Source organism: Leucopleurus acutus (assembly GCF_964270905.1).
Source record: "Leucopleurus acutus genome assembly, chromosome: 7".
Classification (NCBI taxonomy): domain Eukaryota; kingdom Metazoa; phylum Chordata; class Mammalia; order Artiodactyla; family Delphinidae; genus Leucopleurus; species Leucopleurus acutus.
In genome coordinates, this window is record NC_139150.1 from 605,961 (window position 1) to 631,562 (window position 25,602).

The 25,602-nt window shown below is 62.7% G+C and overlaps 1 protein-coding gene across 1 annotated transcript in view; it reads left to right on the forward strand.

Moving 5' to 3' along the window:
- Window positions 1-24,605, forward strand: part of EXD3 (exonuclease 3'-5' domain containing 3) — a 77,539-nt gene extending 52,934 nt beyond the window's left edge. Inside the window, exons 18-22 of the mRNA XM_082842955.1 lie at window positions 8,188-8,241; window positions 8,457-8,588; window positions 22,170-22,263; window positions 23,953-23,991; window positions 24,291-24,605. Of these exons, the coding sequence (XP_082699081.1) occupies window positions 8,188-8,241; window positions 8,457-8,588; window positions 22,170-22,263; window positions 23,953-23,991; window positions 24,291-24,604 (633 nt within the window). The 3' untranslated portion in view covers window position 24,605. The remainder of the gene's footprint in view (window positions 1-8,187; window positions 8,242-8,456; window positions 8,589-22,169; window positions 22,264-23,952; window positions 23,992-24,290) is intronic.
- The last annotated feature ends 997 nt before the right edge of the window (window positions 24,606-25,602 follow it).

A 25,602-nucleotide genomic window follows, 5' to 3' on the forward strand; every position in this document is an offset into this window, starting at 1 on the left:
AGCCATCGCCACAGTTAATCTTAAACCACTTTCTTCACCCGTGAAGTTGTCCCCCGCGCCCCCTCCCCAGCGCCTGGCAGCCTGGCTTCGGTCTCTGCCCGTTGCGGACACTGCATGTCAGTGGACTCGCGCACGCGGCCTTTCGGGCCTGGCTGCTTTCACAAGCGTGCTGTTTTCCGGGCTCAGCTATGTTGTAGCGTCTGTCAGCGCTTCACTCCTTTTTACCACCGAATAACGTTCCATCGGGTGGACCGCAGTGGATCCATCCCCCTGGCCGCTGACAGACGCTCGGGCTGTTTCCACTCTCGTCTGCTGTGACTCGTGCAGCCGTGAAAGAGCGTAGAGGAGGCCGGGTCACAACGTGGGCTTTTAATATGTGGTTTCTTTTATGAATTTGAACACATTCTTCTGGAAGGGGTCCCCAGGCTCACCAGGTGGGTGGCCGGAGCACAGAGCTGGCCAAGGGCCCTGGGACTGCAGAGCTGTGGGGCGTCGTCAGCAGTGGCCCTTCCCTCCACACTCCGCACCGCCAGCCGGGTCCTCCCAGCAGCCCCCACCCCCAGTAATGAGGAAGCTGGGGCCAGAAGAGCAAAGGGGATCTGCCCGGGGCTGCAGGGGGAAGCCGGGAGCCTCCCGTGCCGGCCCCACGTCTGTGCGAGGATGTCCACTCTCCCCAGCCCTGGCCCCTCACAGCCGTCTCTTCCGGTCGCTTGGTCCTGGTGCCCAGGGGAGGAGGATGTGGTCGTGCCTAGGGTGGCTCTGGATGCCGTCCCTGTCGGAAACCCCTCTGTCCCCAACCAAGGTTGTTTCTAGCTTATGGGGGCAAGACTAGGACAGCCAGCCTGGCATCTCGAGGACCGCAGACCAGGCGTCAGTGGTCACGGGACCCAGGGAGGAGGGGCCTTCCCAACTGGCCCCGAGAGTACCCCGGTCTCAGCAGACGGAAGGCAGGGTTTGGCCCCTAGTCTGCACCCGCACTCCCACGTTACCCTCTGAAGTTTTACATGATGCGGCCCAAGGGAGTTGCAGGTGTGATTTACTTGTCAGCTGACCTCAAAGGGGCCGCCCCGGAGGGAGGACCTTGGATTATATGGGTGGAGCTAGTGTCATCACGTGAGCCCTTGACAGCAGAAACGGAAGGCAATCATCAGACTCAAAGCACAGGAAGGATTCGGTGTGGGCCGCAGGGCGAGGAGACGGACCTCCATCCAGCAGCCCCCGGGACTGGATCCTGCGGCACCGAAGGAGCCTGGAAGTGGGTTCATCACCAGAGCCAGGCCGCCGGCACCGGAGCACCGGGGGTCCTGTGCGTGAGCCCCTGGGGCCCGCCCGCTCCCACCCCACAGAGCTGAGTGTGAGTTCATGCTCAAGTGGCTGTGGCCACGTTAGAAAATCAGTATATCTGGGAGCCAGGGGTGCAGCGCTGCTGTGATGATGCCTCAGACGCGGGAGATGGAGCAGCCGGAGAGGCTGGGGAAGTGCTGGGGTCGCGACGGCCCAGACGGAGCAGAGGGGGCAGCAGAGCAGGGGTTGGACTGGAGCCGGGGGTTCAGACCTCGACACCTGGAACATCGCAGCCCGTGAGGCCACGGGCCCAGGGCCCTCCCAAGGGGTGTGAGAGGGGGACCGAGGTGCTTATTCCTGGGGTTGGAGCTGCAGCTCGAGCCCCTGCGTTACAGACGGACTTTACCCACGTCTCCCGTGAGGCTTTTAACTTGTCCCCTCAGCCTTGTGGTCGGAGGTCCCAGGGCCTCGTCCTCAGTGCCCACCCTGCGGGGGTGGGACGGTTTGGTTTACTGCCACCCGCGAGCGGTGCTGGGGGCAGCATTCTGGGCCGGGGGCGACTGCGCACTTCTCACACCTGTGATGGTCTTGGGTGCGGCCGGAGCCCTGAGGGCATCTTCCGGAGAGGACGTCTCTAGCCGTGGGAGCTGCTGTGTCCCTTTGGCCGTTTACATTTTCTCTTCCATGGATCTTTCCCAATCACGCGTTTCCCGTCCAGACCCCCCGAGTGGATGAACTGGCTGTTCGGTATAGAAGGGCTGTACTGTGGGTTTTGACTCCTATGATGAGCGCTGTTAACACTCAAACATTTTTTAAAGAAAGGCAGCACTGCTGGTGAGGGAAGGGAGGAGGGTCCTGCCACACGGGGCAGAGGCCCGGGCGCTGTATCCACGCTTGCGGGCAGTAGACCTTTCAAGGATGAGCCGGGGCGCCAGCCAAGCCACACTGAGGTGCACCCTGGGCCTCCTGCTGCTTGGGCTCAAGTGTGAGAGGACGGAGTCCGCTGAGCGAAGAGCCGTCGGCAAAGAAGAGCTGGGGCGCGATGTCTGGGGAGGTTCTCCCGTCTGGATGGAGGAAGATGCCAGCATTCAGTGCTGGCTTCCCCGGGCGTGGCCTGAGCAGAAGCTGGGGGGCACATGGCCAGGCCGGGCAGCCACCCTGGCAGGAGCCAGACTGAGGAGCAAGTGACGCACGGACAGTGGCGCAGAGTCTGCCCCGACGGAGCCCCCGCCGCCACCTGCGTCCTCGGCTGGCTCCTTGCAGCAGGTCTCTGTGTGCCTCCAGGCGGTCCTGCTGCTCTGGGGACCCCGACGGATAGACGTGGGGAGATAAGTGCGTCCAGAAGAGTCTCCAGGAAGTGATTTCTGAGCGGTTCTGGGGTCTCTGGGTCTGATCTGCTAATCTGGTAGACCTAGGGCACTGAGGACCGGTCTGCAGGGGTAAAGAGGCCGCTGGTGGGCCATGCTGTGATGTGGCCAAGCTCCTCGGAACATGACTGGGGTTCCCCGTGGAGGCCCTGCAGAAGGAGAGCCCAAGGGGCTGGCCAGTGGCCGGGAGGGCCCAGGAGGAAGCCCCTCAGTCCTGGGGCGGCGGTGCTGAGGCAGCTCAGAACCACACTCGGGGCTCCATCCCATGAGCCGCTGGGTGACAACACACAGGTTACACTCGCGGTCGCTGCTTCACCGTCCATTCTGCCAGTCTCGTCGGCAGGAAGTCACATCTCGCTGCACTTTCGCTCGCCTTCCTCCAAATATCAGTGAAGCTGAGCATGCTTCCACACGCTCATTCGCTGCTTGTGCCCCTGTCCTGTTCGCTGCTTGTGCCCCTGTCCTGTGGGGTGCCCCGGGCAGAAAGTAGCAGGCCTGACCCTGGGCTGGGAAGGCCCGCTGGCACAGATGGTCCTGCCGGTAAACAGCTGATGGAAAACTTGCCCCGGATGGTGGGAGGGGCTCATTGTGCCCCAGCTGTCCAGACAGTGTGGTCTGCCTAGACGCCTGCTTCCCTTCCGGGTTGCAGAGGGTGCCTGGGTGACTGAACCGCGGCGCACACCATGGGTGCTGAGTCACTAATGCATCTGCCCGGTGACGCGTGTTGCGGTGGCCGGCGCAGGGGGGACTCAGCACAGGCCGACTCCACCAGGCAGGCTCCGGGGCTTGAGTGGTTTCCTCTGTGCTTTGCCCAGGTGCTTTCCGTAAGCTGGTTCTGCTTTCTGTCCTTCCCTGATGATGTGCTGAGTCCTTCCAGCAAATCCCCGGACCTGGGGATGGTGTGGGGACCCTGCTGCCGCTCCGTCCTCCTCCCTCTGGCCTCAGTTCATCTTGGCATCTGCAGGGGGAGCCCCACCTCGCTCTCCCTCCGCCTCCACCTTCCCGTGGTGGTCTGGAAACAGCCCCTCCGTGGGCTTTGCTTGGATCTTGTTGACACTGTGAGCCAGGGTGGGGACAGTGACGTGTCATCACGTCGAGTCCTCTGTGCGTGAGTGTTGGTCTCGCTCTTCTGCGGGGGTTCCACGCACATTTTGTAAGCTCTCCACGAAGCCCTGCCACGTCTGTGAGGTTTCACCCCAGGAACCTTCTGCTTTGTTGCCACGACGCGCGGTGCTGCTCGCTTTCCTGCGGATACACAGAACTGCGGTGGACCTTTAGTTCTTAGCTGGCCGAGCGTTGATCTTACATCTGGACACCTTGCAGAAGTCTCCTAAATTCTACTGAATCGACTCAGTTCTTGGGGTTCTCTTTGTGGACATATCTTCTGCAAACGGGTTGGTTTCATTCCTTCCTCTCCAGTCTGTATGGGTCTTCTTTCTTTCCCTTATCCTGTCCCAGTGGTCGAGGCCTCCAAGGTGGGGTTGACTAGGTGGTGACCGTGGCCGTCTGTCTCAGTTCTGACTTGACAGGGAATGTTTCTCCGTGAACCACGGTGGTTGCCAGGCCCCCACACCAGGCTGGGGAGGCTCCCCGGGTGCCATATCCGCTGCACGTTTCATCATGAAAGAAGCTGAATCTTACCTGATGCTTTCTCTACAGCCATTGAGAGCATCCGTGTGACCTGTGCACGTGACGAACCTTTTCAGTCTGGACCCAGCCTAGCCAGCATGTCACGTGGCTGGGTCTGCCTCCAGGACCGTGTCTGACACAGAACTTCTCTTCCTCACCATCTTCTCTTCCACCTCATAAACAAGCTGGGAGTTTTTCCTCCTCTCTGCTTTCTGCTGCTTTGAGTAACATTTAGATTATCCTCTCAAACATTGGCCGACTTCCTGCAAGGCCTCCTCAGCCTGGTGTTTCAGGGGGGAGGCGTTTCCAGGAGTCTCTGATTCTTTCTTATTTAATAGTTTTAGGACTACTTAGTTGTCTGCATCTTCTTGAGCCACTTGGTAGTCCGTACCTCTTTCTGGATGTGCCCATTTCACAGAGTGTTTCACGTACGTGGTGGCGTCCGGCTCCGCTGTGAAAGCTCCGCGGTACCTGCAGGTGGTCAGCTTCATTCTGATTGCTGCTCACTCGTGCTCCCCCTCTTTCCTGATCGCACAGAGGTTTGTCAGTTTACTAAGTCTTTTCAAATAACTAGTATTTGGCTTTGTTGATCCTTTCTATTTCATTCTTGTGTTTTTTGTCTCATTAATTTCTCTTCTTATCTTTACAGTTTCCTTCCTTTTGCTTGCTTGGGGTTATTTCCAAGTGGAGTGTTTAGCTCTTTAATTTTCAGCCTTTAAAATTTTATGATGTAAACATTCAAGGCAATAAATTTTTCTTGAAGTCCGTTTTCGCTGCATTCCGTCCGTTTTGATATGTAGTATTTTCATTACTTTTTCGTTCTAATAATTTTTGGGCGTCTGTTATAATTACTTACTTGACTTGAGTTCTCTGAAAGGCTGTTTTTCAGTTTCAGAAAGCTTGGGGTTTGGGAGCTTTTTAGTTATCTTTTAAAAATCAGTTTCTAACCTATCTGAATTGTAGCCTGTATACTGCTGATTTAGATATCTGTGAAGACTTGCTTCGTAGTCAAGCAGATGATCCTTTTTACAAATGTTCCATGTGGACTTTAAAAGGCCACAGTCTCCTCCAGCCATGTTCATTTCCCTCTCTTGCTCTCACACGCTCAGTAGGTCAAGCTTACTTAATGTTTGCTCAAGTCTTGCGTATCTTGTTTGGTTGTTTTTCTGCCTGCTTCTATCGAAGACCTCGACAGTGGGTTCACCAAGTTCTCCTTGTAGTCATGTCAGTATCTGCTTAATATGTTTTAAAGTTGTTATTAGGTGCATGTGCACACAACTTTTAGAATTCTTATATCTTCCTGTTGAGTGAAATCTTTTACAATTATGAGGTGAACCTCTTTGGCTCTAGTACTGCTCTTTGCAGTAAAGTCTATTTGAACTAATATTAATACCATTTCTCCAGCATTCTTTGGTTAGTATTTGTATATCCTTTTCTCACCCTTTTGCTTTCAACCTTTCTTTGCTCTTATTAGGTGTATTACTGTACTTATAAACTGCTTCTAGATGGACTTTTAAAAATCTAGTCTGACAGTCTTTGCTTTTCAACCAGTTTAATCCAAACCAAGTTTAATCCATTTACGTTTATTGTAATTACTGATATAATTGTGTTTAGTTGTACTATATAACTTGTGCTTTCTATTTCTCCTACTTCTTCTGATCATTTTTCCCTTTATTTCTTATTTTTGTCTTTTTCATCCTTGTTTCTGTTTTTTTCCTCTATTAGTTTGAAAGTTATAAATTCTATTTCTGTTCTTTTAGTGATTGGCCTAGAAATTTTAACATTTATTTCTGAGTTGACAATGTCTAAAGTTAAAATTAATCCAGGAATTTTAGGTCAATTTAGCTTTCTTGCCTGCTTTCCGTTTTACCTGCTATTATTTTCCAGTATTTTTAACACATTGTGGTTTTTCTTAGTTCTAAAAATTAGACATCATTAAATCTGTTTCATGTATTCTGTCCCTTTTCGAGTTTATGATGTATGGACATGCACATGCACTCCAAGAAAAAGCAGGCTCTTTTTCACTAAAAGAACTTGCTTTGCTATGACCTTTCATTGGGGCCATTTTTCCCTGAAAACCCCGTTTCCTCTGTCTTCTGAAAACGAATGTTGCAGGGTTTATAGCTGTAGCTTGACAGAACTCCGATAGGAGTCCAGTGTCTCTTGCGCCTGTCATTGCTGTGGGGCGCCTGCCTTCCATTCTTGTCGCTCCTGGTTTTACTCTCGACTGCGCTTTTGTTTGGGTCTTTCCTCAAATTTACTTCAGTTGTGTGTGTTTGTTTTTAATTTTGCTTTTTTATTAATCACATAGACATATATTTGTTACCACTACGAAGTAACCACTTGCTTATTGCTTTTTTTTAATTGTGGTAAAATATACATAACATAAAATTGATCATTTTGACCATATTTAAGTGTACGATTCGGTGGCATTAAGTGCATTCACAATGTGTGCAACCGTCACCACTCTCTATATCCAGAACTTTTTCATCGTCTCAAACAAAAACTCTATATGCATTAAGCAATCATTCTCCTCTTCCCCCTCCCACAGCCCCTGGTAACTACTGTTTCACTTTCTGTCTCTATGAATTTGACTCCTCTAGGGACCTCATGTAAGTGGAATCACATAATGTTTGTCCTTTTGTGTCTGGCTTATTTCAGTGAGCATAATGTCCTCAAAGTCCATCCATGCTGTAGCACATGTCAGCATTTGCTTCCTTTTTGAAGCTGGATAAATTCCATTGTACATTGTGTGTGTGTGTGTGTGTGTGTGTGTGTGTGTGTGTATTTGTTTTTGTCATCTGATGGTGGACACTTGGGTTGTTTCCACCTTTTTGGCTATTGTGAATAGTGCTACTACTATGTACCTTGATGTACAAGCATCTGTTCAGGTTTCTGCTTTCGGTTCTTTTGGATCTATACCCAGAAGTGGAATTGCTGGATCATATGGTAATTCTGTGTTTAATTTTTTGAGAAACTGCAACACACTTTCACACAGCAGCCACGCCATTTTACATTCCCACCGGCATCTCATGAGGGCTCCCAATCGCTGTACATCCTCATCAACACTTATTTTCCTTTATAAAAATAAAATAAAAGCGATCCTGATGGGTGTGAAGTGGTGTCTCCTTGTGGTTTGACTCGCGTTTCCCTGATGACATGATGTTGAGCATCTTTACATGTGCATATTGGCCATTTGTGTATCTTTGGAGAAACGTCTTTTCAGGTCCCTTCCTTGCCCTTTTTTTTTTTTTTTTTTTTTTGCGGTACGCGGGCCTCTCACTGTTGTGGCCTCTCCTGCTGCGGAGCACAGGCTCCGGACGCGCAGGCTCAGCAGCCATGGCTCACAGGCCCAGCCGCTCCGCGGCACGTGGGATCCTCCCGGACCGGGGCACGAACCTGCATCCCCTGCGTCGGCAGGCGGACTCTCTACCACTGCGCCACCAGGGAAGCCCACCCATCTGTTTTATGTTACAATTCACACACAGATATTTCAGAATAACAACGTTGATGTTATTATCACCAACAATAGTATTACTGCCAGGTATTTTTCATTTGGGGTCTGTAGCCCTAGAGATACATGGTCGATTCACTGTGGCTTCGTGTCATCTGGAATGTTTCTCTCTTTGTAGTTCACTTGTTTCATCTTTGGGTTTTTAGAAATTGCTTTTTAAATTTAATTTTGTTTGCAATTCTGTGAAGCGTCTGCACGATTCTGAGACCAAATCTATAACAGGAGGGGATGCCCAGCCTCAGGCTGTGGGAATCTGGTGGCCACTCAGGTGCCAGGCGGAGACAGCTCTGGGGCATGGTGGGGGGGCGGGGGCTGGCGAAAGGGGGGCAGAAGAAGCCCCAGCCCCAGGAGCTGGCCTGACACCCTCACCTGCCAGTTTTTCCTCCCGCCCAGGTTGCCAGGCAGGAGGGGAGGGTCATCCTGACCTCAGGGCTGCCGTACCACAAGGTAAGGACCCTACAGATGACTCACATCTGAGCCTCGACTTCCTGAGCCGCCCACATCTCAGGGTCTGCTTGTCGTGGGGCCAGGGGGAGGGGGGCTGAGCGGCACCACTGCCCCACCCTGGGCAGAGCGGAGGCTCTCGGCCTGGAGCTGGGAAGGCGGGGCCTGGGTGGGCTCTGGGTTCTGGCCCACCGCTCGACGGCTGCATGTGTCCACAGCTCCGGGCCCAGGTTGGGGCTGGGCGCTGCCTCTCGGTGGACTGCTCCCTCAAGGCCCGGCAGCAAGCCACGGCCGTGATCAGGCATTTCAACGTGCGTGTCACCCACTCGGACATCTTCAGCCGCTGCCAGGTGGGTGCTGCGTGCCCCTTGCTGGCCCTGGGCCAGTGTGGAAGCCCCAGGCTCTGACAGGTGAGGCCCGCGAGGCCCTGGCGGTGGCGGGATGGCCTTGGCGTTTCTGCTCATGTGAGCAGTGGCCACTGCCTGGTCTGTGCGTTTTCTCCTCTCCGCCACCCCCAGACGCCCATGCCCACGGCACGGGGGAGCTTGGCGGGGGCGGGGGGGGGCGGTCACTGTAGTCTGTGGCCAAGAGGTGGCAGAGCGTCGGGGCCCGCATGGCCAAGGTGGGCAGCTGAGAGTGAAAGGGCAGCTCAGGGCGGGTGTCCGCTCAGGGTTGGGAATGTCGTCCTGGCCCAGGGCTGGCCTCCCACTGGGCTTCCACCAAAGTGCATCTATCTGGGGCGGATCCCATTTTCCGAGGGCAAGGTCCAGAGCCATGGATTGCTGCTGGGTCCACCCTGATGGCTAGAAAGATCTGGCTGAGGAAATCCCCAGGTCGGGGCAGCCGTACCCAAGGTTAAGATCCGTGAGGAGTCTGGGGACTGGGCGCCAGGGAGGGGGCACCCCTCCCCTCCCCTGCTGGCCTGGGTGCCCTGTCGTGAGCTGTGCAGCGGAGGGGAGGCGATGCGGCCTTTGGGCCCGGCCCTGCGGGCTGGGGTATGGCTGCCCTCAGCGTTGGGGTCTGCACGGGTGCGGCAGGCAGGGAGGGCCGGGGCCGGTCCCCGTGCAGGGTGCTGGCTCTTCCCAGAATGTTCTGGAGTTCAGGCCATGACGATGTTGCATTGGGAGCAGCTCCCGAAGCCCAGCTGTTTGGTGGCAGCTCAGCCTGGCTTCCCCCATCCGGGTACACGTGGAGGCCGGCGGGGCCCCGCACTTCTGCACAGTCCCCCAGGCCGGCGCCCAGCAGAGTGGGAGGGAGGGAGGAGGGAGGGAAGCCCCATTTTCAGGTTCTTGGACCCCCACCGCCTGGCCTGGGGTGCAGTCTGTGCAGAAGCTGGGCCCCTGCCCTGCCAGGACGGACGGTGGCCAAGCCGGGCGGCGGGAAGTGCCTTCCCTTGGGCTGGAGCTCGGGAGGACAGGACCGGGTCGCTGCTCAAGGCTGCAAGTGTTGTAAAGACCCCAGGACGTCAGGCGAGGCCTGCGGGGGGGCATTTTCCTGAGCTTTTCAGAGCCTCTGCTGGCGTCTTCTTGAGAAAACGGAAATTGGGTAGCCAGGAGGAAAACGCCACTCGCGCCGCAGGCCACTGGCTGGGGAGTGCCTGAGCCTTCGGACCTGCGAGGGCCAGGCGCAGGGGCGGCCGCTGCCCTTCGCGGAAAGAGCACCCAGGGCCCCGCTGCCCTCACCCCACGCGTGCCCTGCCTCTTGGCTCCGCCGCTGCCCTGCCCCGGCGTGGGCCCCGTGGGGGGGGCGTGGAGCTGGTGCAAAGGCAAGAGACAGAGCCACACCCTGGTGGGGCCAGCCAGTGCCCCCGGGAGACAGGAGACAGTCCCGAGGGGGCAGCGGGGCCCAGGGAGGCCGCAGCAGGCGGGACAGATTTGCAGCATTCTAACCGCAGGGCGGGGAGGCAGGAGACCTGGAGCAGGTGGTGCACCTGCCCATGTAAGGTGGGGGGGGGGCGGGGGGCGCGCAAAGGCGAGGCACAGAAGATCCAGGATACGATTCACGGGTGTGGCTGGATCCTAGGTTTTAGGCTGAGCCCCTGGCCGGCGGCCCGGCAGGTGCTGGGTCTGGGCTCTTGGGAATCTGGTCTGGAGGGCGCGCCGGGGTACACCAAGCTCTTGGGGCGGGGGGAAGGGGCTTACTGCCCAGCTGGGGCCCTGCCCAGCACTGTCCTTCTGTGGTAGATGTGCACGCATTACACACGTGCCCAGCTGGTGAGGAGGACAGAGACAGGGTCCACGGCTCGGGGCCCAGAAGCAGAAGGTGGCCACACCAGTGGCCACACGGGGCTGCCGGGAGTGGGGCGGGGCGCCAGGCAGAGACCTGTGTGTGCGGCCTCATGGGTGGCAGGTGGGAGCCCGGGTGTGAGGCTGGGCAGCAGCGCCCAGTGGGCCTTAGTCGGGAAGGGGGTCCCAGGGCCGGGGAGCCTCTGAGGCCCGTGGCTGTCCGGCAGCCTCCAGCGGGGCTCAGCTCCAGAGAGAGGCAGGTTGGGTGTGCCCCAGGGCAGGACCCTCCCTGGGTGGCAGACAGCTGTTTGGGGACATCTACATCTGTGCACAAGGACCCCAAAAGGCCGGCATGGCAGGGCCAGGCGGGCAGAGAAGGGGGTCCCTGAGAAGCTCGGATTTCTGAATTTGAGCCCAGCCTCGCTCACCACAGAAGCATCCGGGGCAGGGTGGGAGGACCCAGCTGGCTCTGGGTTAGTGGACTGGTTCCCACCGTGGTCTTCAGGCCGTGGAGCTGGTCACGATGAGCAGAGGAGTCTCACTGCCGACTTGCAGCAGTGTCTGCACCCGGGCTGGGCACCTCGGGCCATGCTCCCCCCCGCCTGCCCCCAGAGCCCCTTGGCCACGGTACTCGCCGCCTCCCCTCAGGAGCTCAGCCTGAGCAGCGGCCGGGAACGGCTGCCCACCCAGCGCCAGAGCGATGCTGTCCTCGGGGCCGGCCCAGGGGAACCAGTGGCCCTCTCGCAGGTGGACCCCAAGAAGCCCAGAAAAGGGGCTGCACAGATGCCCCGAGGTGATGGCCTGAGGCCCAGTGACCAGGAGCTCCTTGCGGCTGCAGACCCTGCTCTGCACTGAGAGGCCACGGCCAGGGCCAGGGTGGCTCCTAAGCCCATCTGGACATCAAAGGGCACTGGCCGCCGGCCAGCAGGGAGCAGCACGCTTAGGACTGACCCAGAGAGCGCCTCCATGCTGTGCTCAGCCGGCAGGGTCCTGTCCTGCGCCCCCGAGGGCCCGAGCACCCTGGACGCTGGCTCAGAGCCTCTGCTGCCCCTGCCCAGGCCAGAGCTGGTCGCCTCCCTGGAGAGCTCCCGCCGCCAGGCTGAGTTTCCATTTTCTTTTCCTTCCTTCTGCTATTTTGGTGCTGTTCCCAGAGGGAAAACCCACTTGACACACGAAGCGTTCCCAGAGCCTGCCCGGCCACTCTCGGGGCTGCTCGTCGGGGTGCGAGGCCAGGGCAAGTGAGGCTGGAGGGACTGTGTGCCCGGCCACGTGGGGGAGGCCCCTGTCACAGGGAGGTGGCCCGCCCACCCACCCCGGGGCCCAGTGGGCTAGGGGCAGTGGGTCTCTCGTAGAGGGCAGGGTCCTGGCCCATGAAGTTGGCGACTTGGGCCTGGGACTGTCCATCGGGAACGTCCGCCAAGAGGACATTCCCAGTGCTGTCCACCATGGGAAAGGATCTTATCAAAGAAATTTGAGTTTAAAAAAACCCTAAGCAGGAGCCCAGGCGTGGCCGGGCATAACGTCTATTTTTCTGTTCCTCCGGCCCCCTCTGCTGTGGTGCGGATTGGGCCGTGGCCCCAGTGACGTCAGCCCTTAGAAGTGGGCCCCAGGAGGGGAGAGGCCACTGCAGGATGACAGTCACCCCACCTCAGGGAGCTCTCAGCAGAGCCAGCTCAGGGGTCTCCAGGAAGGGGAGGGTGATGGGCGGGGAGCCTGCAGTTACGGGAGGCTGGGCCTCGGGGACAGGCTCACAGACCCCCCCCCCCGGGAGACCCCAGGTCTGGGCAGGGGCCCTGAGAGGGCGGAGGAGGCCGCCCAGGCTGATCTCTGGCACGGGAACGGGTGTGGGCAGAGGGCTCTTGGGGCCTGGGCATGCAAGGGGAACCCCGGGCCAGTGGCCCCCCAGCGCACACACCCACAACTTGGGGGCCTGCAGTGGTGGGGGCCCCGGAGCCCTCCCAGACCCAGGGCCCGGCCGGGGCGCCCATGCCCAGCCTGTCCCCGAGCACGGAGACCCTCCCTATACCCTGATGGCCAACTGCAGATGCAGGAACAGACAGGAAGAGGCGCAGCGGCCACTGACCCCGCCCCTCCCCGGCCTTTGTGCGACGTGGCCCCCAGCCCCGTTCCCACACTCGGTGCCCCCAGGGTCACACAGGCACAGAGGCTGCAGAAGGAGCGGCCCCTACCCTGCACAGGCAGAGACCCCGGGCGGCTGGCTCCTGTCACAGGCCTCGGGGGTGGCGGGAGCTACCAGACAGGTTTCATCAGGGGTTGGGGCCCAGCACACCCCAAGACTCAGGATGCCAGCCGGGTGTTGGCCCCGTCGGCAAGCTCAGCGTAGCCCCCCGGAGGTGACAGCAGGGTGGGCCCAGCTGATGGCCCCAGGAGGCCCTCCCCGCCGCCTGCAGGGCCTTCCTCTCGGTCCCACCCCTCCCCTCTGGGTCTCGTCCAGAGCCCAGCGTTGGTTCCCACCAGATGGCTCTTGGGGGAACTGAGGACCTGGATCGCACGGACGCAGGGCTGCCTGGTCACCAGCCGTCTGGTAGTCTGCCCCCATGCCTGCCCCACGTGGGACTCATCCCCCCGCAGGGCTACCAGGGGCCCCCATGAGGTCCGAGATGTGTGCTGAGGCCCTGGGAGCAGCCTGGGCCGGGGACCTGCTGGTCAGCGCCCGGGGAGGTCGGGTGTGCGAGGCCCCAGCCCAGCTCCCGCCGGGCGCCCACCCAGGCACCGGCTCCTTTGCTCCTTTTGTGTCTGTCTGCGGGGAAGGTGCCCCGGGGCCCGGCGGTCAGGGCCACTCCCCTCTGGACGCTGGTCCTCACCGTGTGCTTCGAAGAGGTGCTCCCATGTGCAGTCTGGGGGCGCCCCCAGGATGTACCTCCTGGATGTTGACGGATGTTCACTTTTTAAAAGGGCCGAGATGCTTCAAGTCAGAACGCAGAGGACGCAGACTCGCCTGACAGAGGACAGGCGTGTAGCCCAGACAGCTCACAGTGTAGGGTGGGACGGCGGGCACACTGGTGCACAGACACACAGGATGGAGGGACGAGTCCACAGCCACGGCCAAGACGCTGGCCCCAAGACAGGCTGGTGTGACATGGCCTCAGGGGGAGCTAGTGCAGGCCAGAGAGGACAGGCCTCTTGGATCTGGAGGGAGGGGCAGAGACCATGTGGGCACCCTCGGCTCTGTGCTCTCAGGCCCAAGGTCAGTAAGACACCTTGGGCCGCAAGAGGACACCCAAAACACAAAGTCTGGGGTCTCCCATCCTGCTGCTCTGTGCCCTCCTGGCCCACGTCAGTGCCATTCTCTGAGCCCCAGCCACGGAGCCAGCAGGAGCCACTGGCCAGAGGTGTCAGGCCAGCTCTAAACCCGCCGCTCAGTGGGCTCGAAAGAAAGGGGAGGGAGGGCGGGGCGCAGATGACCTGCCTTCTGAGCGAGGGGCAGGCGATGCCAGCCAGGCCCGTGGGGTGGGTGGGGGAGGGCACCCATCTCAGTCCGAGGGTCCTGTGGCCGGGGCTGGGGCTGGCGGAAGGGCAGAAGGCGCACCCTCCCCCAGATGTCTGACATCACAGCCCACGAGCTAAATCACATGAAATGCGGACTTCAGGGTCCGTAGATAAGGTTTTGTTGGCAGCAGCCCCGCCTGTGTGTTCGTTCACACACTGCCCACAGCTGCTTTCGCAGAAACCAAGCAGCCCTTCCAGGAAAGCCCCCGCCCCCCACCCCGCTGCTGGGGTCGGTGGCAGGGATGACCGGGCCCAGGGGCCAGGCTGGCATCTAGCAGGGAAGGTGGTCTCTTCTTCCTTTTGAGTACTGCCAGCTCCAAAGACAGGGGGCCTGGCCCAGGATAGCGGGCCGAGCTTCTGCAGACCCTCTGTCCCCTGAGCCCCGGATGCAGCAGGCAAGACAGGCTCACCAGCCTTGGGGTCAGGGGCCAGAGGCAGCCAGCCCCTCAGGGCTGCAGATGGAGCAGGCCCCAGGGAGCTGTGGATTGGGTCTGGGGAGGGTCCTCAGGGTGACAGAGTAGGGCCTGCCAGGCAGTGACTACTCCATCTGTGTCCGAACAGGGCAGGGGCCTTTGGGTCGATGGGCAGTGCAGTGGGTGCCCTGTGGGTGGGCAAGCAACAGGAGCAGGCATGTGTCACCCCCACTCCCACCTGGCCACCTGCCCCTCCCCATCCGCACGGGTCAGACCGGCTGGGGTGTGGGGGCACCCCCTTCCCAGCCCCTCCCAGGCAGCCCCACTCTCCGCCCACCCGCCACCCTGAGCGGGGCCACTGTGGGTGGAGCTTTGCTGAGAGCCCATCATCGGGTACATCTGGGACCAGCACAGACCCCGAAGGTCTCCACGGGGATACGGGGTCTCCACAGGGGAGCAGCGTGGCAGGTGGATACCTGGGCAGGTGGGGGTCTAGGTGTGCCCCCAGCCAGCCAGGGGTAGGGCAGGGCCTCGGGAGAAGGAACGGTGCTCTCCTCCTTGGAGCTGGGGGAGTGGCGGGGGAGAGTGCAGTGAGGGGGGGCCCCCGGGAAGTGGGGGGCTGAGCTGGGTAGGGACTGCTTCTTCCTCCCCCCATCTCGTCAGACGCACTGCACCAGGCGCAGGTGGCAGTAGAAGAGGGGGCCCTCTCCTGCTTGGCCTGACTCAGTGGCCCTGGAAGGTGCAGGAAGGGGGAAGGGCCGGGGGACGCCTGCCCTTGGGCTCAGCCCCACGCCCACCCCTCCACACTGCTAGCGCCCTGACTCGTTCCAGCCTGCTGTCCACACCGGTCCCTCCTGACCGCACTGGACCCCACATCACACCCCAGCTCCTGCAGCACCTGAGCACCCACTCTCTCCACCAGGCCTGCCAAGCCCCAGTTTATATGTCACCTCCTCCAGGAAGTTCTCCAGGCCCCCAGCCCAATCCTGGGAATACCACCACCCTTTGGAGAAGTACTTTGGAGCCCCCCTCTCCTTGGGCTGAGAGCACGGGGGCAGGACTGTCCCCTGGCCCCCTGTGCAGGCCTGATGTGAGTGGGTGACAGACTCCAGGCTGCAGGGCTGCCACCTGCTGTCTGAGGGCCCAGCTCCACTTGTCGGTGGGAGGAGGACAACCAGGGCTGCCCCCAACCCGTACCGCATCGGCCCCTCCCCGACTTCCCCAGCCTGCCACCCCTCTCTCCGCCGGCTGGCGCCCGCCCCCTCCCACACGGCCCTGGGCAGCCGAGGTCCTCCGCCCCCGCCCCCGCCGGCGCGGGAAGGCTGGCGGGCGGGCGGCCGTTTGCTTTTGAATCTGGGCCGGGCGCCCTGAGTGGCCCTTTCAAAGGCCGGCGGGGGCGGGGGCCGTTCCCAGGCGCGCCCCGCCCTCCGCGCCGCCCCTCCTCCCGCTTTCCCACGCGCCCGCCGCCGGCGGTTCTCACGGCCCGCGCCCCTCCCCCGTCTGGGAACGGCTCGCGCTTGCCGCGCTGGGGGTGCCCGGGAGCCCCGGGAAGGGGGCGCCTCCCGGGCTCATCGGGGACGGTGGAGGGGTATGGCCACCTGGGGGGGGCTTCGGGACCACTGGGAGGGGGCTGTGTGCCGCCTGGGGGTGTGCTCGAGGGAGGGGTGCTATGTGCTCGCAGTGGGGTGCTCAGGGGCCACAGGGGAGGTGTACGTGCCGCCTAGGAGGGTGCTGGGGCTGTGGCGGTGTGGACGGTGGGGGGAGGGGGAAAACCAGCTAGTGGGGATAACTGGGGGCCACGGAGTGGGGGTGTGTGCTGCCCAGCGTCTTGCCAGGGATGGGCGTCAAGGGGGATGTGCTGCCTAGGGGGAGGTGCTGAGGGGCCAAAGGATGGGGAGCCACCCCAGGGCCTGGGTCCAGAGGGCATCCTCTGGCCCAGATTCTGTTTGATTTAACCCAGGGCACGTGGCTACCCACCCACCCTCACCTCACAGAGAGAGCTAGGGGGTCCTGGCCATGCCTGCCTGGGGACAGTGTGCACTGCTCCTCGTTGGGGTCTCCCTGCCGTGGGAGCACGTCCGGGGCCTCCCGTGCAGCTCTCTCACTTTCTCTGTTCCTTCTATGAGCCTGGGAGAGCTGGGTGCCGGACTTGGGAAATGCAAGGACAGACCCTGATAAGTGCGAACTTCAGAGCAGAATCCCATGTTTCATCTGAAATTCACATAGTGGTCCGCGTTCTCCCTGGCCCCCCTGGAGGGGGGCTGTGACTGTCTTGTGTCAGAGTCCAGGATGCGACGAGAAGGGGGGGACTTGGCCACCTGTCCAGGCCCAGTGGCTCACACCCCTCTGTCTGCCTCAGTGGACACTGGCCCGACCCATCCAAGTGAGCTGGACGTGGGGTCTCATTCTGACTGGCTTTAGATGGCCTAAGCTGGGCTGTCAGTCCGGCTGTCGCCATGCAGCGGGGTCTGCACGTCCAGGTCCTAAGTGGGCCCTGGGCCGGGGCTGGCACAGTTGGAAGGAGAAGGGGGTGAAGGCTTGAGAGGACCAAGGTACACAGGGCGGGGGTGACCAATTCCCGGGCCATAGGCCTGCCGGCCCCAGAGAGCCTGAGGGAGGGGCTCAGACCCTCCCGTGTGTCCCTAGCCGGGGTGGCTCTAGCCGGGCAGTGCCCCTCAGTCAGGCCTTGTGTCGTCCAGACTGTGTCCTGGACACCATGCTTATCTTTCTGCCCGGGGCACGTGGCTTTCCTCCCATTGTCCCAGATGCCACTGTCCCCTCCCCATCTGCTGGGAAAGGCGGACTCTCCAGGTCAGGACTCCTCCCACCCCAGGAACACACCTCCGGACCTCCACCCCCACCCCCACCCCTGTGCGGGGCACTGCAGGCTGCTGGGCTCGCACTCAAAGGCACATCCGCTCACGCAGGCCCCTTGTCCTCACGTGACATGCCGGGCCACACAGGCTCCGTGTTCACACGCCTGACTCATGCCCACACGTGGACACGCTCAGCTGCTCCAAAGCTGGTGCCCTTGCACCCCGAGGACCTGGGTGCTTCTGAGACACACGCCTGCGGAGTGCCAGTGCACACGCGTGTGCCCAGACCTGGCGCTGTCAGGGTCTGTCACAGACCGCAGGCCCCCCCGTGGCCCCTGACCCCCCAGGGTGCCGACAGCGCCAGAGGCCCATCCCCCGCTCTGTCTGCAGAGACATTGTCCCGGCCCCACAAAGGGGATGGACCGTGGCCTGGTGGGGGAGGGGCCGGGCCTGTGGGAACTGACCTTCCTGGGCCTGGGGGCAGGGCGGGCACAGAGCGGGGCCCCTGCAGGGCTGCCATCCCAGGTCTCCAGCAGTGGGGATAGAGGGCCGCAAGCCTGCTTCACAGGTCAGAAGAGCACTGGCTGGGATTTTAAACCTTCCCAGGCAGGCCCCATCTCAACCACACACCTCCCTGGGGGCCTGGGGCCTGGTCCTGCTGCCCCAGCTTGTGCCCCTGGCTGGCAGGTGGGGGGTTGAACCCTGCAAGTGCCTGGGGTCTCGGCTGTGGCGGGAGGGGCCCCAGTTCTCCCAGACCCCGACCCAGTGCCAGGGCCAGCAGGGCCCTCCTGGGCCAGGCCAGCTTGTCTTGAAGGGGGCTCACAGCCCCACTCCCCGGGCACGTGGGGGGCAGCTGACCCAGGACCCCTCGAAGTGCTGCCGGACAGCGTGGGAGAGTGAGGTGCGGAGCAGACCCAGGGCGGCGCCTAAGTGCCTGTCCGCGAGGTGTCAGGCCCGCCCCCAGGCCGGGGGTCTTTCATACCAGCCCTTTGTCCCTGGCCCTGCACCATTTGTTGGGGGCAGCTCTGGGGGGTCATGGTGCACAAGGCAGCCCTGGGAGGCCTCTGGACCCACCGCTCTCAGGACCTCAGGCAAGGTGGGGCAGGGGGTGGCGCTTGGCAGGGACCAAATGGGCCATAGGGCCCTGGGAACTGACACTGGTGCCCTGCAGCCCCTCTGGCACGAGTAGGAGACACTTGCTGAGTGTAGGTGTGTACGGGGAGGTGCCAGAGACCCCGCCACCCCACGCTGGCTTTTCTTGCCCAGTGCCCGCGCGGGGATGATGTTTATTTTCTTCTGCTCTTCTGTGCTTTGCTGTAAATTTGCTCTAAGTGAGCGAGAAATGGGCCACTACTCTAGAGCGTGTCACAGCTCCTCAGCCCAAGCCCCCTTCCGCCCTGCCCGTGGGGCCTCCTGGGGCCTGGGTACCAGACTGACCGTACCTCACATCCCACTGGGTGGTGGGCCTGGCCTGCCAGGGAGCATGGTCAGGCCGGCTGCTGGCTGGGCAGGGAGCCTTGCCCAGGTCCTGCTCAGAACTGGGTCCCTCCACTAGGCTCCCAGCCTGGAAAGGCCACTTCCTGCCGCCCTGTCCCCTAGGGACCGCTGGTCCTCTCTCACGCCCTGTGCCCTGGCAGCCCCTGGTGAGGCCCATCTCCCACCGCGCCCCCCTCAGCACCCCACTCGGGGAGGCCCGGGGCTGATGGGGCTTCAAGGGTGTTTATAAGCAGTTCGCACGGCGCTGCTCTCAGCCCTGGCAGGGGCTGGTGGGCTCTGGGCAGGAGTGTGTGCGAGGCCCCTCCCACCGTACTCTGTGGCCCAGTCCGGCCTGCCAGTGACAGCCCTCTCCCCACTCCCGGCACCGGTGCACCAGCCGTCCACTACCTGGTGGCACAGCAGACACCACGGACCACGGCAAGTGTGCGTCCACGGCTGGTGGGAGCAGACGTGCCTGGGGACACACAGTTCAGGACAGACCCCGTGACCTCGCCCCTGCTCAGCTCTGGCTGCGCTGGTGGCAGTCACTCCCCGGGGAGAGTGATGGGTGGGGGTGGGATTCCTGGGCTCAGAGCTGAGAGCTGGCCTGCTCATGGGCATGGCTCCCAGCACCTGGGAACCGACCCCTCAGCCCTCCAGCTTCCCCCTCCCCAAGTCCCAGTCTTAGAAGAACGGAGGGCGCCAGCTCGCACACCCGCCAAGCCCAGCAAAGGACTGGGGGCGCCTCCCAGGAAAGTGGCCTTTCCTGCCCTCCTTGGGCCTGGGGGGAGGGAACAGGCCGTAGAGGGCGGACCACCAGACCTGGCCTGCCTGGCTTTGGGTCCCGGACCACCACCAGTTCCCTGGGCCAGTCCCGGCTGGCAGCCCACCCCGGAGAGGCAGCCTCATGCCCCGGGGGTCACGGTGGACGTTGGCCCCAAGCACCCTTGGAAGCTGTGGCAAGCAGGCATGCAGGTGGACCCCTGGGACAGGGAAGCCAGGAACCTTCCCAGCCCCTCCTGCCCGACTCACCTGGCCCCTCCCACCCAGCCAGGCTCTGGGGGTGGCGGCCCGCCCTGCCCCCAGGCTCCCAGGCTGGATGGGGGCAAGGAGACGGGGCGGGACCAACAAGACCACACTGTCCACCCGTCCAGGGCGCCCATGGCCCCCCACTGGCGTCTGCCCAGACCTGCTGGCAGCCGAGGCTGGGGTCTGCACACGCCCTGCAGGAAGTGGGACCTGGCTCAGACACCACCTGCACGCACCCCCTTGTCTGGGGGCTGGCGGGGTAAGGACCCTGCCAGGTCAGCCAAAGTGTGACCCTGAGCAAGCTACTCAGCCCCTCGGAGGCCCCTTCTCCACAACGGGAGGCCAGGGGCTCCGTCCCCCTTTGCGTGGGGAGGGTGATGGCTGTGCGCTCAGCTCCGAGCGCCACAAGGGTAGGGCCGCGGCCACCCACAGCAGGTGGTGAGGCAAGCGTTGCTGGGTCGTGAGGTGGACAGGATATGGACAGGGAAGCCCTGGGTGCCAGGCCCTCCTACAGATGGGGACCACAGGACTGGGGGTGGGCAGGTGGCCCAGAACCGGCTTTTCCAGCCGGGAGTGGGGGTGGGGGCCAGGGTGGCAGCAAGACCCGACAGTGGGCAGCGGCCGTGGGAAAACTAGCACCGGTGCTTCCCGAGGGTGGGGCCGGCCCTCACGGACAACAGCACTGGGCGTTTGTCTGCGCAGTGACTCAGCGTGAGCTGGCGGCCCCGCCCAGGCATACACACCACCAGGCCTGGGAAGGCTGGCGGACCCCTTGCGGAGGACCCCACCCCACCCTCCTCCCGCTGAGCCGTCCCTCCCACACCTGCTGGTGCTGTCCCCTCGGGTGGCCTGGACAGGGAGAGCCTGGGCCTCTGTGGCAGGCAGCCCAGGGCAGCGGCCGGAGGCTAGACGGCCCGCCTTTTCTCAGCTTCTTCCCCAGCTGGGCCTGGAGTGACCACGGGCCTGACCTGCAGCCTGGGCTCTGCCCTCACTCCTGCCCCAAGAGCCCCTGGACCTGCAACCAGGAGGGCAAAGCCCACAGCGGTCTCCCTGTGCTGGAGGCCAGCCCAGAGTCTGGCCGCGGTCGGTGGGGGGAGGCCCCCAGAGAGGCCCAGGGGAGGGTCCTGCGTGAGGATCAGCCCCAGCCCCCCAGCAGAGGCGGCCCCGCCCTCTGGCGCCTGCCCACCCCCCTGCCACCCCGGGCTGTGATGCTGGAGGCCAAGCAGTGAGGCCACAGGTAAAGCAGGCTCCGTGATGAAAGGCCGTGGGAAGGGGCGGGGGGGTGGCAGGGCAGGAGCCCTCTCCCCGCCCCAAGCCCGTGGCTCCAGGAGCCCGTGGCCACCGCCTACTACCCACCCCAGGCGCTCTGTCGTCCAGGGCACTGACAGGGCTCACCAGGTGAGGAGGGGGCCCGGAGCCGTAGCTTGAGCACCCATCGCGGCCCCTCCTCCCCGTGGACAGGCTCACCCCCCCTCCCGTGACAGGATACCTGCATGTACCTGCCTGGGAGCTGGGTTTCAGCGGGCGCCCGGGCCCCCCACCCCATCTTCTTGCCTCGCTCTGGGAATCCTATGTCCAGACCTGACACCCCGCCAGGCAGTGGTTGTCATGGAGCAGCCCCAGGGTGGCCACATTGCGATGGCAGGATGGGCCCCACAAGCCCCACCCCACCCTCGGGGACAGTAAGGTCGGTGCGGCTGAGCCCGCTACGTGTCCTCGACCCGGACTCTGCGTGGAAGCGAAAATGGCTTTGCTCCTCTGCCCCTCACACACTCGGTGCCCAGGAGCCGCCAGACCATGCCAGCCCCTGGCACAGGGCAGGCAGCAGGAGTCATCAAGAAGCGTGGACGGGCTTCCTTGGCGCAGTGATTGAGAGTCCGCCTGCCGATGCAGGGGGACACGGGTTTGTGCCCCGGTCCGGGAAGATCCCACATGCTGCGGAGCGGCTGGGCCCGTGAGCCATGGCCGCTGAGCCTGCGCTTCCGGAGCCTGTGCTCCGCACCAGGAGAGGCCACAACAGTGAGCGGCCTCCGTACCGCAAAAAAAAAAAAAGCGTGGACACTGACATGGCCCCAGCATGCCCCAAAATGGGCTGAGGGGTCAGAGCAGCTCTAGGGCCGCCCACCCTGACCCTTTGATGCTGGGCCTGCGTCCCCCACCAATGTTGAACCATCCCAGGGGGCCCAGGTTTGGCTCTGGATTTGGGGAGGACAGCTGGGTGATGGCAGAGGCCTCTAGCATCTTAGGACTTAGAAGAGGCTGCCCAGGGCCCACTTGGAGCCCATGCAGTCAGGGAGGGCTCCCACAAGGTGGTGCGCCCCATGGTCTTGCAAGAAGAGGAAGGGAGGTGTCTTGCGTCTCTGTGAAACCCCCTGGGCAGACCCAGAGCTGCAAGGAACACAGGGCTGGAGCTGGAGGGACGGAGAGCACCTCCACAGACTCAGCACCTCCTCCGTCCCTAGGCTTGCAACTGTCACCAGTACCTGAAGGTCTCCAAGGATGTAATGAAGCAGCTTGTGTGGCTCAGCAGCCACCCAGAAGGCCCTAGCGGTAGAGGTGAGTGTGCCTCGCTCAGGAGAGGGCTCCATGGAGTCTGTGGGCAGTGGCCCAGCTGCTGCGTGCTCCCAGGGCTAACCTCCGGGGACAGCCAGGAAGGTGCCGGTGCCAGGGTGGGGGTGGACAGACAGTGTCCAGGGCTGGGACGAGGGCCGCGGCCTCTGCTCCCCTCTGTGTGGTGTGCAGGCCACTGGTCCAGGAGACCAGGAAGCTCCAGCACTCAGGGCCCCCAGGATAGTGTCCCCCACTTTCTCTGCAGTGGGCCCTGCTTAGTCACCCTGCCCCACACGTGGAGCGCACCCGCACACGGACGCATACGTGTATCTTGCACATGAAGACACACACACGCGCTCACTGGCACATGCGCTCTCACACGTGTGCCCGTGCACACTCGGTCACGTGCGCACAGATGAACGCACGCGGGCAGAGCGCACACGTTCACCTGCGTACGCTTGCATCGTTGGCCTTGCCCAGTAGCGGTCTGAACGTAGGTGAGCCTGGGTGCACGGGAAGGAGGGCGAGCCCCGCTGCCCGCCCCCACCAGGGCAGGTCCTATTCAGGGGCCCGGCCTCAGTTTCCTTCCGTGGAGGGCGGGATGGGGTGGCTACAGAGAGCATCTTGGGGCAGCCGAAGGGGTGAGCTTGAGACCGGGGTGCCTCCGGGCCCCTCTGCACAGCTGGTGTTCCTCCAGCTGTTCTCACTGTCCTTCCCGCCTCCCTCGGAGATTTGGGGCCACCCACGTAGTGGTTGAGCTGTGTCCGGCCCTGTGCAGCTCTCAGCTCTCCACAGCATGGCCAGGACGTACTGGAGGCTGGGGGGAGGGGCAGGGCACAAGCAGCGCCCCCCACAGGGCCCCCCCCCCCCGGCTCCAGCCCCGCCGAGCCCCCGACACCCCACCCAGAGGCTCACACTTGTCCTGGGCAGCACCCTCACGAGCTGGCAGGTAAGGGCTGGGGCCAGACAGGCTGTGGCGGAGCAGGGAGGCCAGACGGAGGTCATGGCCTCGCTGGGCTCCACGGGGGCGACAGGGCTGGTGTGGGCGCCTCGTCCATTCAGATCTGGCTGCAGTTAATCTGGAACCATCTGCAAAGAAATGTTTGCCAAGCAAATTACGAGGGTCAACGGGCCTGGGGGACGCTTCTCCCACCTGCTGGCCAGGGCTCCTCGGCCGTTGCCGCCTCCATCCCGCACTGGCCCCTGGCTGCTGCCGGCCTGGCCGTCACACCGTGCCCTCGGTGCGGGTGGGGCCCTCCCACAGGGTCAGGAGGAGGCCGCCTCCCAGGGTCTCTCCCACACCCTGAGCTCCAGCGGTCCCTTGGGCCCCTGCCCGCCCACCGACCTGGTGCTGGCTGGTTGCGAAACTCCCTCCTTGGCAGTGGGCTTATCTGCTCATCGCCACCGACGGGCCGCCCCCACCCCCCCCTGCCTGCCGGTTCTCAGGCCCCCAAGTTCCCTAATCGGCCGATCTTACGCCCAGAACATGGTTCCCAGGGACCTTTGAGCCCCAAGAACCTCCCAAGGTGTGAGTTCCCATGGGAGGGGACTGGGCTGGCGCCAAAGCTTCTTGGTCCCCTGCCCTTTGACCTCTCTGCTGGGGGTGGGGGGAAGGCTGGGCACTTCAAGGTGCCCTGTGGGCGCTGGGGCTGCCAGTCTATCCTTAGAACAGACCCTGACATCCTTGATTGACAGGTGACGAGGCCGCCCAAATCGAGGATGAACGGGAGACAGGTGAGCCCTGGGAGCACCCACCAAGGACACAAGGGGCCCCGGCATCTGGACCCCCCCCAGGATGGGGCAGAGGGGACCACTCTGAGGGGCTGGTCCCTGTGCCCTGGGGGGTTGGGGGGCGGTGTCAGGGAGGGCTGGGAAGAGAGAGGGGTCAGTCACCTGTGATCCAGAGGTCCCTGGGTAGGGGAGGCAGGGTGGGGGGGTGGCTAGGGAAATGGAAGGAGGGGCCCCTGGAGAGAGTGGGGTGGGGGCCGCATGCCTAAGGGCGGGGGCTCAGGGTGGCTGCTCCGCCTGTCCAGGCTCAGCCCCAGAGGAGGCCCCTGGGGGCTGCACCTACGAGCCCTCTTGCCGCTGGCTGGAGGAGGAGGACCTGCAGAGCTGCGTGCCGGCCACACTGGGCGACGGCACCCGACTGCAGCTGTCGGGGGTCCCGGCAGGCGTGCTGCGGAGGCCGGGGCTGCGGCATTTCTACTGCTGCACGGGCTGCGGCAAAGTCTTCTGGGAGGGCTCCCACCTGGGCCGAGTCGCCGAGAACTTCCGAGAGGTTCTGGAAGGTGTCCCCGGCTCCCGCGAGCCGAGCAGAGCCCCCAGCCCAGCCAGCAGCCCCTCCTGAGGACTGGGCCCGCGGCCCTGTGGCCTGCCTCACCCCTGGGGGCCCAGGCAGCCGGCAATAAAGTGGAAAAGCTGCACGGGTGGTGGCCGTGGACTCCCGCTGCTGGGTACCGTCTCACCCCATAGCCCCGAGCGCGCTCAGTCCCTCGCAGCCGTCCCGGGAAGACGGAGCTTTCCTCGCGGGCAGGAGGCTTGGACCCTGAGCCAAGAACTGCCCGGCGCTCAGCAAGGAGGCATTCGGGAGGCATGCCTGGAGGAGGAAACGGCCTGGGCAGAGGCGCAAGGGCCGCACCGGGGGGGGGGGCTCCCCAAGTCTGCTGGCGCTCAGCGGGGCTGGAGGGGTGCAGGACGGGTGGCTGGGCCCCGTGTGCTGCGTGGTCCACCCACCTTGCTGTGGCGGTACGTGCCGGCCCCTGCACCACTCACTCCCCGCAGTGGGCCCGGGGCCCAGCCGGGCTGCCCTCGAGACCTTCCTGGCGCTTCAGACTCCAGTGAGCGCGGATGGGGGTCCTTCCTAGGCAACAGGCCCCGGCTGGGCCATGTTCCTACAGGGCCTCTTTCCTTCACGCAGGCTCAGGGCTGGGTGGCCTCCTCGCGTGAGCGAGACCAGCAGTCAGCACCGTGTTGGAGGGCCCTGAGCACATGTGCGTTTGAGCCTCCATCCTCCCAACGGCAGGAAGTAGCTGCTGCCGCCCCCACTCCCAAGGGAAACTAAGGCTCAGAGCCAGTGCCAACACCCAGAGGGCCCACAGGGCCGGGCGGTGGAGCCGGGTCGGGGCTCCTGCGAGCAGAGGGCCTGGGCACAGACCCGTCTTGCCCTCGCCTGCCTCCTCCTGGCTCACCCCCAGGAATGCACACCCACCCCGGCTCACATCCCTTTCCTGTCCTTCCTGCCCCAGGGCGGAAACCAGCTCAGATTTGCTGAAGAGCCAGGCGGAAGCCTCTGAGTGGCGGGGCCTGCGGGCGGGGGAGGGTGCCGCCTCTCCCCAGGGCGGGGCA